Source organism: Numenius arquata, chromosome 8 (genome assembly GCF_964106895.1).
Source record: "Numenius arquata chromosome 8, bNumArq3.hap1.1, whole genome shotgun sequence".
Classification (NCBI taxonomy): domain Eukaryota; kingdom Metazoa; phylum Chordata; class Aves; order Charadriiformes; family Scolopacidae; genus Numenius; species Numenius arquata.
In genome coordinates, this window is record NC_133583.1 from 51,066,660 (window position 1) to 51,078,734 (window position 12,075).

General features: G+C 61.7%; 1 protein-coding gene across 1 annotated transcript; it reads right to left on the reverse strand.

The window, feature by feature from the left end:
• Nucleotides 1-1,125: 1,125 nt before the first annotated feature.
• On the reverse strand, nt 1,126-4,333 carry BEST4 (bestrophin 4). The gene is made up of 8 exons (XM_074152027.1): nt 4,182-4,333; nt 3,828-3,922; nt 3,085-3,318; nt 2,609-2,763; nt 2,440-2,517; nt 1,936-2,088; nt 1,574-1,654; nt 1,126-1,284 (listed from the first exon to the last, which is right to left on the reverse strand). Exons 1-8 carry the CDS (start codon nt 4,331-4,333, stop codon nt 1,126-1,128), a joined length of 1,107 nt encoding a protein of 368 aa, XP_074008128.1.
• Between the last annotated feature and the right edge of the window lie 7,742 nt (nt 4,334-12,075).

Genomic DNA, 12,075 nt, shown 5'->3' on the forward strand with positions numbered 1-12,075 from the left:
GGTTTTCTGCAAGACTAATGCCCTGGTCCCGTCCCTTGCTTGGGGTCTGGGCTGTCCCCTCTCCCCTGCGCTGGGCCATGGGAGCAGGGACTGAGCCTGACCAACTGCAAGTCAGTGGCACCATCACGCAGATGGGATGAATCCTGCAGTTTTGGGGCTAACAGCTAGTGTTGAAGGCTGCCTGCCCAATCCCAAACCCACCAGGATCTTCCCATCAAGCTGGGGACACATCTTGGCTCAGGACTGGGTGGTGAAAACCCTGGCAATGTCCTGCTTCTGGATGGGGGGCTTGAGGGGGGTGTCTGGGGACAAGAAGCATCATGGCTGGGGGTGGCAGTGCCTTGGGGTGGGGGCAGCTATTCTGCCCCTGGGAAAGGGCTGCTTTTGGGGCAGCCTCAGTGCTCCCAGGCCTCTGGCCGGTCAGCCCCGATGCTGTCGCTGGAAGGTGCCTTCACCTGGATCACCGGCAGCTCCTTCCTCCGCATTTCGCAGGCCTCCGGCAGCTGGGTCCTCCCCAGGCAACCACCAGGCACGGGGGGCTCACTGGCCCCACTCTCCTCATCCTCTGTCTCCTCCTCGATGCAGGCCACTGACTCGGGGTCCTCGGAGCGCTTGGGACAAGGGGAGGGGAAGCCGCCATCTGCCCGGGGATGCCGCAGGTGGGGGTGACCTCGGCTGCCCCGACTGAAGTTTTTGATGCTGATGGCGGGGGATGCGGTGGCGAAGAAGCGGCTGAGCAGGGGAGTCTGGATGCGCGGCACGCTCGGTGAGGCCTCCGCTGGCTGGCTCTGCTCCGTGTCCTCGCACATGCTGGGGGAGCACAGGGAGGTGATGGGGACAGGCCGCCATCCTCCGTAGCAATGCCCGGCATCGCTCACTGCCTCCATCCCAGTGCATTTGCAGGCAGGGAGCAGCTCTGGGAGGCCACATTCCTCCTCCAGCAGCTCATCCATCACCCAGCACAGCCCCTGAGCCCCACAGGGGCTTGGCAATGTGCTCCCGAGGGGGGGGGAAATTGCTGTTTGCTCACTATAATTGGGCCCAAGGGGCATGAGCCTGCTTGTGCTATTGCTGCCCTGAAGCGCTCACCCTCTTTTTCTCCAGCCCCAGGTCTGTACTGTGCACTCACCGCATGTCGAAGGTGGAGCCCATGTATGAGGGCTTCAAGGTCTCAGCAGCTGTGGCCGTGGTGTAGGGGGGCTGAGCCGTGGACTCGTTCCAGTATTTGTCCTTCACAGTGGGGGGCAGGTTCTGGTACATGTCATCCACAGAGAGCAGGGACACCTAAGCATGGCAAAGATGGGACAGAGGTGACTTCTGAATGCTCTCCTCAGAGGAGAAGGACTGAGCGGTGGTGCGCAGCTGCTGAGTGTCCCTTGGGGCAGGGACCCTGCCATGGGGAGCAGGGACAGGGATGGAGGAACAAGGTGCAGCCTGCTTCCTTGCATGAGAATCTATTTTGGACAAGGATCTGGGGGCTGGCAGGGCACAGTTCCCACTGCCAGGGGACAGGGATGTCCCTGTGCCCCAATTGCAGCAGCCCCACACAACTTCAGCCTGGGGCAGGACCTACCTGCAGGTTCCTGTCTATCAGCTTGTTGGTCTCAAAGTCATCATCATCTTCTCCGAAGGGGTTAATGATCTGTTCTGCAACCTGGGGAAAGAGGGGACCAGGAGAGCAGGGACAGGGACAACTTCCTATGGGATTCTCCATCGCTCAGTCCAGCCATAGGGCAAATGAAATATTCAGACTTGGAGCTCCATGGTGCCTCAGTGTGTTGGCTGGGCTCATAGGACATGTCCTCAGGGGCAGCTGGCCATGATATGGTTGATGCCATGCCTGGGCTAGCCACCTCTGAAGCCCAGAAGGGTGCTCAGGGCCACCTGGCCACCCCAGCCCATAAATTAAAGCCCAGATGTGTAGCAACGTCTCACCTTCAGCCAGCCGGCGTAGAAGAAGAACTGGAGGAGGGTGGGGAGGGGGATGTACATGTCCAGGTCCCCCTCCTGCTCTGGCTCCAGTGGCTCCAGGAACTGCCGCCCGATGAGGCAGAAGGCGAAGAAGGAGTAGACAGCAATGGTGACCACCTGCCAGGAGTGCAGGTCAGCCAGTGGCAAACGTGGCAGCCAAGGGGGACTCTCGGCACAGGAGCAGCAAGGTTGCGAGAAGCTCAGCAGGTCACTGATGCTCTCATGGGGTTAAGGCTAAACCCTGCTGCCCCACTGCCTGGGCTCCTGCACATCCCTGCAGGGCTGTGAACCAGCGGCTGTGCCGGATCCGGCACCAGATTCAATGGGGGACTAAAGTGCTTTTAGAAAGGGGGGTAAAGTGCTTCCCATCGTGGTGGAGGAAGGGGGCTGTGTAGCTCCTCTGTCATTGCAGGGTGGAAGGAGCTGGGATCTGGCTTGCGGGGGCCCACGGGGTGCGTGGGTACCCACCTGTGTGTACACCAGAGGGATGCTGATCCAGTCGTAATGGAACAACATGCTGCACTTGGCCCGGTAGAGATTCAGCTCCTGGGCAGAGAGGACAAGGACGGGTGACCTGGGCTTTGTGCGAGTCCCCCAACAGCCCCTGGTCCCCCCCGCACACCCAGTGCTGACTCACGTCCATGAGCAGGCGGAGGGCCACGTCGTCACGGATGCGGCCATCCCGCCTGGCCTGGGCTGCCAGGTTGGTGAACCACACGCAGGGGATCCAGTACTTGTTGAAGTCGGAGTGGAGGCTCTCAAACTTCTTGCGCTCATCCTGGGTCATGAAACCTGTGGCCAGGAAGAGGGTCAGTGCCATGGCCCCTGTGTCGGTGGGGAGAGCCCTTTTGGGGACTGTCCCCAGTGGGAACACAGGGTTTTCCAGGTGAAACCACATCCCTTGGAGATGAGCTCAGGGCAGGAGGGATATGGGACTCTTTGGGGGTGAACATCCATGCAAGGATGCCACCCTGTGTGTGGGACAGATTGGGGCAGGGATGCTTACAGGGATCCCTAGCCCCCAGCACACCCTCTCAGTGACAGGGACACACCTGTGGCCCCCAGCTCTCACCCCACATTGCAAGCCATCACCCCCAGGGTTTAGCTCCTCACCTGCTTCCACCACGTGGTCCATGGTGGGGAAGCGCTTGAGCACCCTGGTGCTGACGGAGCGCAGGATGAGGACCGCTGACAGGTTGGCGTAGCGGATGAGAGTGCGCCGCAGGATCCGGCCCTTCTCGTCCTTGCCATGAACGTTGCTGGAGATGACGCACATGAGCTGGTCAGGCAGGGGGATGCTGGTGTACTGGGCCCACCACCGGTTCACAATCAGGGTGACATAAAAACCTGCACCGAGAGATAGCACGTGGTGGGGCTTGGTGCGACCGGGTGGTGGGTTGAGGTGAGGATGAGCCCATGCCAGCAGAGCTGCCACATTTCCAGGGGTGACAGATTTCTCTGTGACCAGGAGATAAAGCACATGTTGTCTGCCCTCCCCGGGGATGGAGGTGGGGATGTCCCTAGCTCTTCCCTGCCCTGGGTGTGAGTGGCACAGTGCAGGACACCCATCTCTTGTAGATAAGGTGCTCCTTTCCTGGGCACGGGGAGGAGGGTGCAGAATGCACCAGGGGAAACTACAGCCTCCTACTGGCATCCCCAGGACCAGGGAGCTGCGCTTAGTGGGTCTGGGAGCCAAGTGCCATCCCTGGGGTGCCAGACTCCTCCATCCCTCATCCGATAGTGTCCGAGGAACGTTTTCGCATGGGGTCAGGATGGGCAGTGGGGACATCTTCAAGCCACCAGTGGCAGGGGGAGCAGGGGACCCCACCTCCCAGGTTCTGGGGAGGGACCCATACCTAGGACAAACGACATGGGGATGAGGTCCGTGGAGCGGTTGCAGTATTGAGCCACTTTAGTATAGAGGCGCTTCTGCTCCTCGGTCAGCAGCCGCCTGCAGTGGACACACAGAGGGTCAGGGACATGCGGCAGGGTCAGGGACAAGCGTTGGGGCTGGGGCACTGCCTCAGACCTCCACAAAAAGCCGTTACCTGATTCCCCTTCTCCTTGCCCTTTTCTGCCCGTTCCCACCCTCCCTGGAGGAGTCCCCATGGCTTCTCCCCTTCCTGCAGGGACCCCAGTCCATGACTGATGGGACATTTCTGCACATCCCGGTGGGTCAGTAGGGAGGGACACGACTGGACCCTGCTCACCGGTAGATGAGGCTGAGCATGGCGTACAGCACCACGAAGACGATGAACTCCTTGTACAGCAGCTTGTAGATGCTGCCTTTCCAGCGGAAGAGCAGCTTGGAGAAACCTCCAAAGCGGGAGTTGGCAACTTTCAGCGTGTAGGAGATGGTCATCGCGGCTCAATCCCACACCTCAGCAGAAAAATCCTTCTCTTGCTGGCTGCTGGCTAAACTGGGGGAACTGGGGTTCCTGCCACCGTCCAGGCAGCAGGACCTGGGGATACACGCTCTCTCCCACACCAAGCACTATGTCCCATCAGCAGGATCACCCACACAGCCGTCCTGCCCTTACCACGTCTGCCACAGCCACTGCCCGCTCCCTGCCTGCACCCTCCTGTCCTGCCAGTGCCTCTGCCACCTAAATACCCCCGCACGCATCTGCCTGGCCGAGCCCTCCCCGTGATGGATTGGGGCTGTCAGAGGCAGGGAACAGGGAACTCCGAGTTGATCACGCCTTCGTGCCACCAACCACGGCCAGAGATTTCAGCCACAGCTGTGGGTGCTGGGGCTGGGCAAGGTGCAGTGGGGCTGTTTGGGTCGTTCCCCTTTGCAGCCACGGCGGCTGAATTGAGGCTCCGTGAGAAGGAGGGGAAAGGAAGGTTGTATCACTCTGGGCAGCCCTGGGAACCGGACTCCCGGGATGCATGGATGGAACTGGCACCCAGGGAGGACAGTGGGATATTTCTGGAGCACAGGTGAAAAATGTGCCTGTCACTGCCCAAGTCCTTGCTGTCAGCAACAGGCAGCACCTGCAGCCATGGGCCAGGCTGCAACCCCTGGGGACAGCAGGCTGACCCCTGCCTGTCCCACCTCAGCCCTACGGCAGCTCCTGATCCCTCCACATTCCCAAGGGGGAACTGGAGATGGCATGAGCTGGGGCACGCTGGGATGCCCTGGCTGCAGTACCTGGCAGGGAGTGATGGAGGCATTTTAAAGGCTGGCACTGGGCCACTTTCCCAGGCCCTGGGAGGGACCGGGAAGGGAAAAATTCCAGCAGGACATAAACCAGTGGGAAACATCCATGAGTGACAGCGAGACATGCAGGGAAATCATCCCGTCCTCATCCCCGACCCATGCTGGGGCTGGGGCTGGGACTGAGCAGTGCCGGGGCCTGTGGCTTGTCCCGTCGTGGGCTGCTGGAGGCCATGCTGTGCTCTGCAGGAAACGCTGCTTCCTTTGCCGTCCGGAGCTCTGTGTCCTGCCCTGCCCGGCTCCCTCCCTTCCTGCCCGGGCACAGCGCCCAGCCCAGGCCCGGGACGGCTCCAGTGCAGAGCAGGGCAGCCATAGGGGCTTCCAGCCTGGGAAATGTACCCCTGGGCAGGGGGGACAGGGCTGAAGGGTGCCTGCCTCCCCCCATCCCCAGAGAAGGATGGGTGAGACTCGCTGGGGAGGTGCCTGTGCAGGGGAGTGATTTACAGCACCCCCAGCCTTTGCCCCATTCCCAGGAGCCCCACAAGTCCCTGCCCTGGCCAGGAAATGCAGCATTTACAGCAGGCTGACACCTTCCCTGGCCAGGCTGTAAATCACGGTGCAAGGCAGAGTCTCCTCTCACCCCCAGCCAGTGCTCGGCTCTGCTCTGCCAGGCCAGCAAAGCGGCCCCAGGGCTGCTGGACGATCCCCATGCTGGGGTATCACCCAGGGCATGGGAGGGAAGGTGGACCAAAGCCCCCCATCCCTGCAGTCCCCCATGTCCAGTCAGTTGGCTCCCCACCACCCCAAACCATGCAGACACAGGGTTGGAACCGCACTTCCAGGAGTAAAATGATTTATTTCTTATTGAGAGCTGGATCCTACAGGGCTTGGCAGCACATTGGGCAGGGGAGGCTGCAAGGGGCCCCTCCAGTGCCTCCCTGTGTGTGTGTGTGCACCTTGCACACCCTCTCACACCCACCTGTGTGCAGTCCCCACACACGCGTGTGCACGCACACTCGTGCATGCAGCAGCACACGTCCATTGGCTGTTTCAAGCCCCTGTGCCACGCAGTGGGACACGGTGGGATGTGGGGTGAGCAGCAGGTAGGGCCGCGCCAGGATCCCTCTGCCAAGCCCAGGGTAACCCATCCACAGGTGACACCCCCCTGCAGACCATGTAGGCAGAGCCAGCCCTGTTTTACGTCCACACACTCAGTTCTCTGCAGGCTGGGGAGCAGCAGGTCCATGCCAGATGCCATCTGGCTCCAGCAAGAGAGGATGGAGGCCCCAATCAGTGGGTCTGGTACACACAGTATTGTCACCCGGTCCCCCAAAACAGCCCCCACCTCCTTTTCACCTCCTTCCTTGGGCACTGCCAGCCCATGTATCCCCAAACACCGCCAGCCTGCAGCAGAGTTCCCAGTTCCCGAAGCACCCTTGCACCCCCTGCCCAGCTGCAGCACATGGCAAGCAAGGGTTGCACGTGGTAGCACAGGGGAAGGGATGGGAATTTGGGGGTGCAGCTTTGCAAACAGCCACTGTAAGCCACGGCAGGACAGCTCGTGCCTCTTCTGCTCTGCTGGCTTTCACTACCACCTGGCCCCTGCCATCCTCCTGGCGTGCCCTAGACACAGCCCGAGTGCTGGCATCAGTGCAGGTCGATGCTCTCATACTCCAGGTTGTCCGAGTCCTCCAGCTCGATGCCGGGTACCAGGTTGTAATAGTTGGTTGACTGACTCATGTAGATCTTCTCCCGGTCAGCAGAGTCCTTCAGGACTTCGGTCACACTGACGGTGTCCACCTCTGGCTCACTGCCCCCCAACTCCTCTGCCCTCAGGGCCGGGGTGTCCTGCTGCCTGTCTGGCCCCGTGCCTCGCTGCCCTTTGTAGGCTGGCACCTGGGAACTGCTGGGGGATCCCACCTGGATCTCCACCTCCTCATAGAGGTCCCTGCTGCTCTCTAGCGGGTCCGTGGAGGGCTGAAGCAGGACCTGGGTCCCCAGCAGCACCTTCTTTTCGGTCTCGGAGGGGGCAGCAGGTAGCTCATAGGGGACATAGTGATGGGGCTCTGCAGGCACTGGCATGTTGCCTCTCTCTACTGTGGCTGGGCGGCTCTGGGACCTGCTCTGAAGGCTGTAGTTGGTCTTTCTCTTCCGCCTGCAGAAGCACCAGGTGATGCTGGCAAGGATGAGGAGAGGAGGCAGGCAGATGAAGAGGGCGGTGAGGCTGTGTGAGGGGCACAGCTCATCCCGGGGGATGCTCTGAAGGTCCATGCCACGATATCGCTCTGGTGTGTGGCAGATAACCTCAGTGCCCAGGTTGGGCCAACCTTCCAGGTTTCTGAGCAAAGTGCAGCTGCAGTCCCAGCTGTTGTTGGAGAGCTGGAGCTGGAGCAGAGATGGCTTCAGGAGGCTGGCAGGAAGGAAGGTCAGGGCATTGAAGCCCAGGTAGACCTCCTGGACCTGGGTCGATGCTTTCAGGAAGGACTTGGGCAGCTCCCGGAGCTGGTTGCTGTCCAGATGAAGAACCCTCAAATTAGGGGCATCTTCCAGGAAGCCTCCAGGGAGACTTTCCAGCAGGTTGTGACTTAAGTGCAAGATCTGCAACGCAGGGGGGACTCCTTGCGCGTTGCTGATGGCCGTGATGCTGCAGTGCGAGAGGTAGAGCTCCTGCAGCCCCTGCACCCCTACCAGCGTGCCCCAGTCCAGGTGGGTGATGTTGGAGCTGGTGAAGTTGAGGCAGCAGCTCTCAGGGAGTGGAGCCTCCCGGAAAGCCTGGAAGTCCATGGGCTCCGTGCAGTTGCAGCTTTGCGGTGCAGGGTCGAGGGCAAGGCCGGCAGCGAGCAGGAGGCTGCCCCAGAGGGACACGATCCACAGCCCAGCGCCTGTGGGGACAGCAGAGGGGATGGATGACACCCCTCCCCGGAGGCACCAGTTCTCCCCTTGCTCCTGCCCGCCACGACGCGGGGGTGAACTCCGCTTCTCCCCCTCCTAGGGAAGGGACCCGCGTCCCCGCAGCACCCCCCCGGACCCACCTTCCGGGGCTGCCGCTCCCCTCCAGCCCGGGGCTCTCTCACACCAGACGTCCCGCTGCTCCGGCCGGTTCCAGCAGCGAGCGACCCCCGGGGCTGTGGTCGTGTCCCGTTCCCCCCCCCGCCTCCCCGGGGTGCCCTGCCCGGCCTCACCTGCCGCCGCACTCCCCATCCTCCGGGGCCGCTCCGCGCCCCGCCGCGCTCCCCGTCGGGCGCGGCCGCCGGCTCCGCCTCGCCGCGGGGCGGCCCCGCCGCTGCCCGCCCGCCCGCCCGCCCCGGCCCGGGACCGCCTCGCCCCGGGACCGCTGCCCCCCCCGGCCACGCCGCGGGCCGTGGTCTCCTTTCAGCCCCCTGTGCCCCGTCCCCTCGCTGGGCTCCCACCAGCCATGGACCCTCCAGCCGCACTGAGCGGCACTCCCCAAAATATGCTTGACACTGGCCCCCTACAGTCAATCTGTCCGGTGGCCGCCCTTCTTCTGCCCCCCTACCATAAACCACAGCCTCCCATCCCTTCCCCATCCCTCCCCTCTCCATCCCCCAGAACCAATACCTTCCCAGCTTCCCCCAATCTTCACCCCAACAGCTCTGCCCCCCAACAAGACATACATCCCTCCAGCCCCCTCCATACTCCAGCATCAGCACCCCAAGCCCCTGGGGAGTGGCCCGGCTGGACTCTGCTGAGTAGCCCTCCCTCCAGGAACGGGAGAGAGCTCTGCTTGGCTAGTCCCCACCTCCGTGCCCAGTGGGAATCCCAGCCCCACTGGGGAGTGGACGCAGGGTGGGCATGCTTGTAGGATAGGGACCAAAGGGACCAGCTTCTCTCTCCATCGCTGGACCCCTTATGACTTCTTTCCACTCTGCACAAATCCTGGGCAGGGAAGGAGGAGCAGGGTCAGACATGAGCACTACAGCCCACAAGAAAAGCAGCGCTGGAGAGAGGAACTGTGTTTCCACACCCTGAAAGCGCTTGTGTGCTCACCACAGTGTGAACTGGGTAAACCGAAGCACATGGTGTGATACCAACAGTGCTTTGTTTCAGTACCAGTAGGAGGTGGGTGAGATGGGACCTGACCTGAGCATGTGTGCGGTGCTGTGGTGCTGGAGCCCAGTGGGGTGACCGCAGTAGGGCAGGGCTCTGGTGGCCACCTTTCACCCTGGCTCAGGATGAAGGCACCAGGCTTCAAGAGTTTCTTCCCTTGCTTTCACCCCTTGCTGGTGGCTCAAAACTGGCTCCTTGGGTGCTCTCCTCATGTCTCAGCTCAGGGATGCCCCAGCCCCCAGTGGGAGAGCAACAGCTCTCCTTGGCACAGACCCATCACCCACGTCCCGTGCTCCCTGCTTGGGTCTCTCCCAGACCCACAAACCCAAAGGGGTGGGCTTCTGGCAGTGAGACCTGCCCCATCCTGCTACGGGCATTGCCTTGTGAGCAGTGGGTTTAGGGTGCCAGCACCTCACACTGTGCAGCAAATGCTGCAGCAATGAATCCTGCACCAGGGACTTCTGGTGGGGAACTGGGATGGGATGGAGCGGGGAGGGAAATGGGGCTGGCTGAGCTCTGGCTGCTGGGGTGGGACGCAGGAAACGGCCATTCGGGCTCTTGCGGAAGGGAGGTGCTGGCAGCGCACCGGCCCAGGGGGTGAGAGTTGCCTCCTGGGGTGTCCTGGACATGGTCACACAGCCCTGAGCTGGGGCCCATGGGCTGGAGCTTGCTAACATCCTGCCTGGGGTAAAGCCTCCCTGGCTTCTCTCTCTCTGGGGCAGCAGCTGAGTCAAGACCCCCGTTGCAAGAGATTTCAGAGGACTTCCTGAGCCTCCATGGGCTGGATCCTGCCCCTCAGGGCGTACCTTCTAGCACTGGCATTTTACACACCATCTGAGATCCAAGTGCTTCCTTAATTCGAAAGGATCTGAGTGCTTTTATCTCCCCCTCCAGGCAGCTTTACCCAGATTTGCAGCTTCCTCTCTGCACATGCCCAGCCAGCCCCTGGGGCAGAATGGCCTCTGCTGGTGCTGGTACTGGTGCTTCCTTCTCCGGCTCAGCTGAGGGACCAGACACCTGCTCCTTTCTTCCTCGGTGGCTGCAGCCCTGTGCTTTGCAGGAGCTCACTGGGTGAGAGTGAAGAGGGAGGGGAGAAGCCCGTTCCCAAGGGGAGGTCAGGGTCGTCACCCCAATCCCAGGGAGTTCGCCTGTACCCCAGCCTGTGAGGGTGGGGGACCTCAGGGAGAACAAGGCTGGGGCCAGGCCAGGTCTGAGTTTCGTGGGGGACGGAGATCCCACAGCCTCTCTGGGCTCCTACAGTGTTTTACCATGCTCACAGGGGAAAAAAAAAAGTTTCCTAGTGCCTAGATGGAATTTCCCTTGATGCAACATGCGTCGGGTGCCTGTCCTTGTTTCACTGTACACCTCCCCAAAAAGCCTGGCTCTCTTTTCCTGTAACTCCATCTAAATAGCTACAGGCGACAGGAGATCACCCCAGAGCCCCCCCTTCTCCAGGCCGAGCCAGTTATTGGTGTTAAACCACACTTTCTCCTACCGCCCCAGCTCGGTGATGGGAAAACCCCTGTCTGCAATGCTCTGCATCACTGCAGACCCGAGCTGCAGGTGGAGGGGGGTGTTGCTCCCGGGCTCTGTTCTTCTTGGAGAGAAGATGCCACAGCCCTGGTGGGACATGGACTATGGGGTCCATCTGTGCCCCCAGTTCCAGCCCAAGAACTTGCATGGAGTGGGGAACGGGAGCAGAGGCAGCAGCTCTCGGCTCTCTCTGGTCCCTGCTGTGCCTCTGTGGGGGACCCCGGGGCAAGCCCCATGCAGGTCGTCCCGCCATCCCCAGGCAGGTCCCCTGGGGCCTTCCTGCACCCCTGGGTGCCTCCACCCCCGCGTTGCCTCCAGACGCTGACTCAGCTCTGCTCCTGGGGCCTCCGTCGGAAAACCAGCATTGCCCCGTGACGTTGCCCGTGCACCGGGGAGCCCTGGGGCCCTGGTGGAAACAGGCAGCTTTCCCCGCAAGGGGCAGAAGCCTCCCTGCCTGCTCATGGAGCATGTTCGCTGCCGGGCAGTGGGTTTCCACACATTTCTTCTGCAAAAGTTGGAAACCTGAGAAAACAGCAAACAGATCCGAGTCGTTTCCTCCCTCGCCACAGGCAGGTTTGCTCAGCTTTCCTGCAGAAAAAAAAAAAACCCAGGGGTTAATTCCCTACACAAGGTATATGCGGTGAAGCACGGGGCTGTTTGGCTGGGACTACTCATGCAAAACCCTCGGCATATTCAGGAGCAGATCCAGAGCCCTGGGCTGCCCTGGGGAAACAGAGGTGGAGCAGAGTGGGGAAACTGAGGCACAGAGCAAGGGATGTGCACAGTCACCCCGTGTGCAGTGTGGAACAGGGGAAGGGCAGCAGGATCTGCTTCTGAGGGCCTCTCCTAACGCTGCTGCTCCAGGCTCACAGGAGGCCGTGGTTTTGCAGCCACCTCTGCCAGCTCCCACGCCCATGGGAAGGGAGAGATGCCCCGCATTCTTCCATGACCTGTTTCGGGTGACACAGAGATGTGTCCCCCTCATGGCCATTAGAGAGCAGCACCGCTATGGCACACTGCCCGCACACCACCGCACACCGGGGCCAGCACAGCCAGGCCCACCCTGCACTACCAGAGCCCCCTTGAAGCCCAGGGCTGGGTGCCCAGGTGCTGAGGGACAAGGGGGGACACCCCACCGTCGGACAGTCCTGTAGGTCCCCAGTCCTGGACTGGCCACCGTGGGCTCTGCAGGGAGCTCGCCTTTTGGGGCTGTTTGAGGGGCACGGGGCTGGGCTGGAGCCAGGGCAAGAGGTGGCCAAGGGACACCTACCCAGGGGACAGCTCGGCCATGGAGTTCATCTGCACCTTCCACTGTCCTCTACGTCTCCAGAGTCCCACCTGGG

Bases quoted from the DNA above. Each gene is read 5' to 3' on its own strand.
- BEST4 (XM_074152027.1), bottom strand. From the start codon at position 4,333: ATGACCATCTCCTACACGCTGAAAGTTGCCAACTCCCGCTTTGGAGGT. The intron at 2,764-3,084 runs GTGAGGAGCTAA...TCCTGGCCACAG, and splicing joins GGACCACGTGGTGGAAGCAG to GTTTCATGACCCAGGATGAG. The intron at 1,655-1,935 runs GTGAGACGTTGC...CTCTTTCCCCAG, and splicing joins TCTACGCCGGCTGGCTGAAG to GTTGCAGAACAGATCATTAA.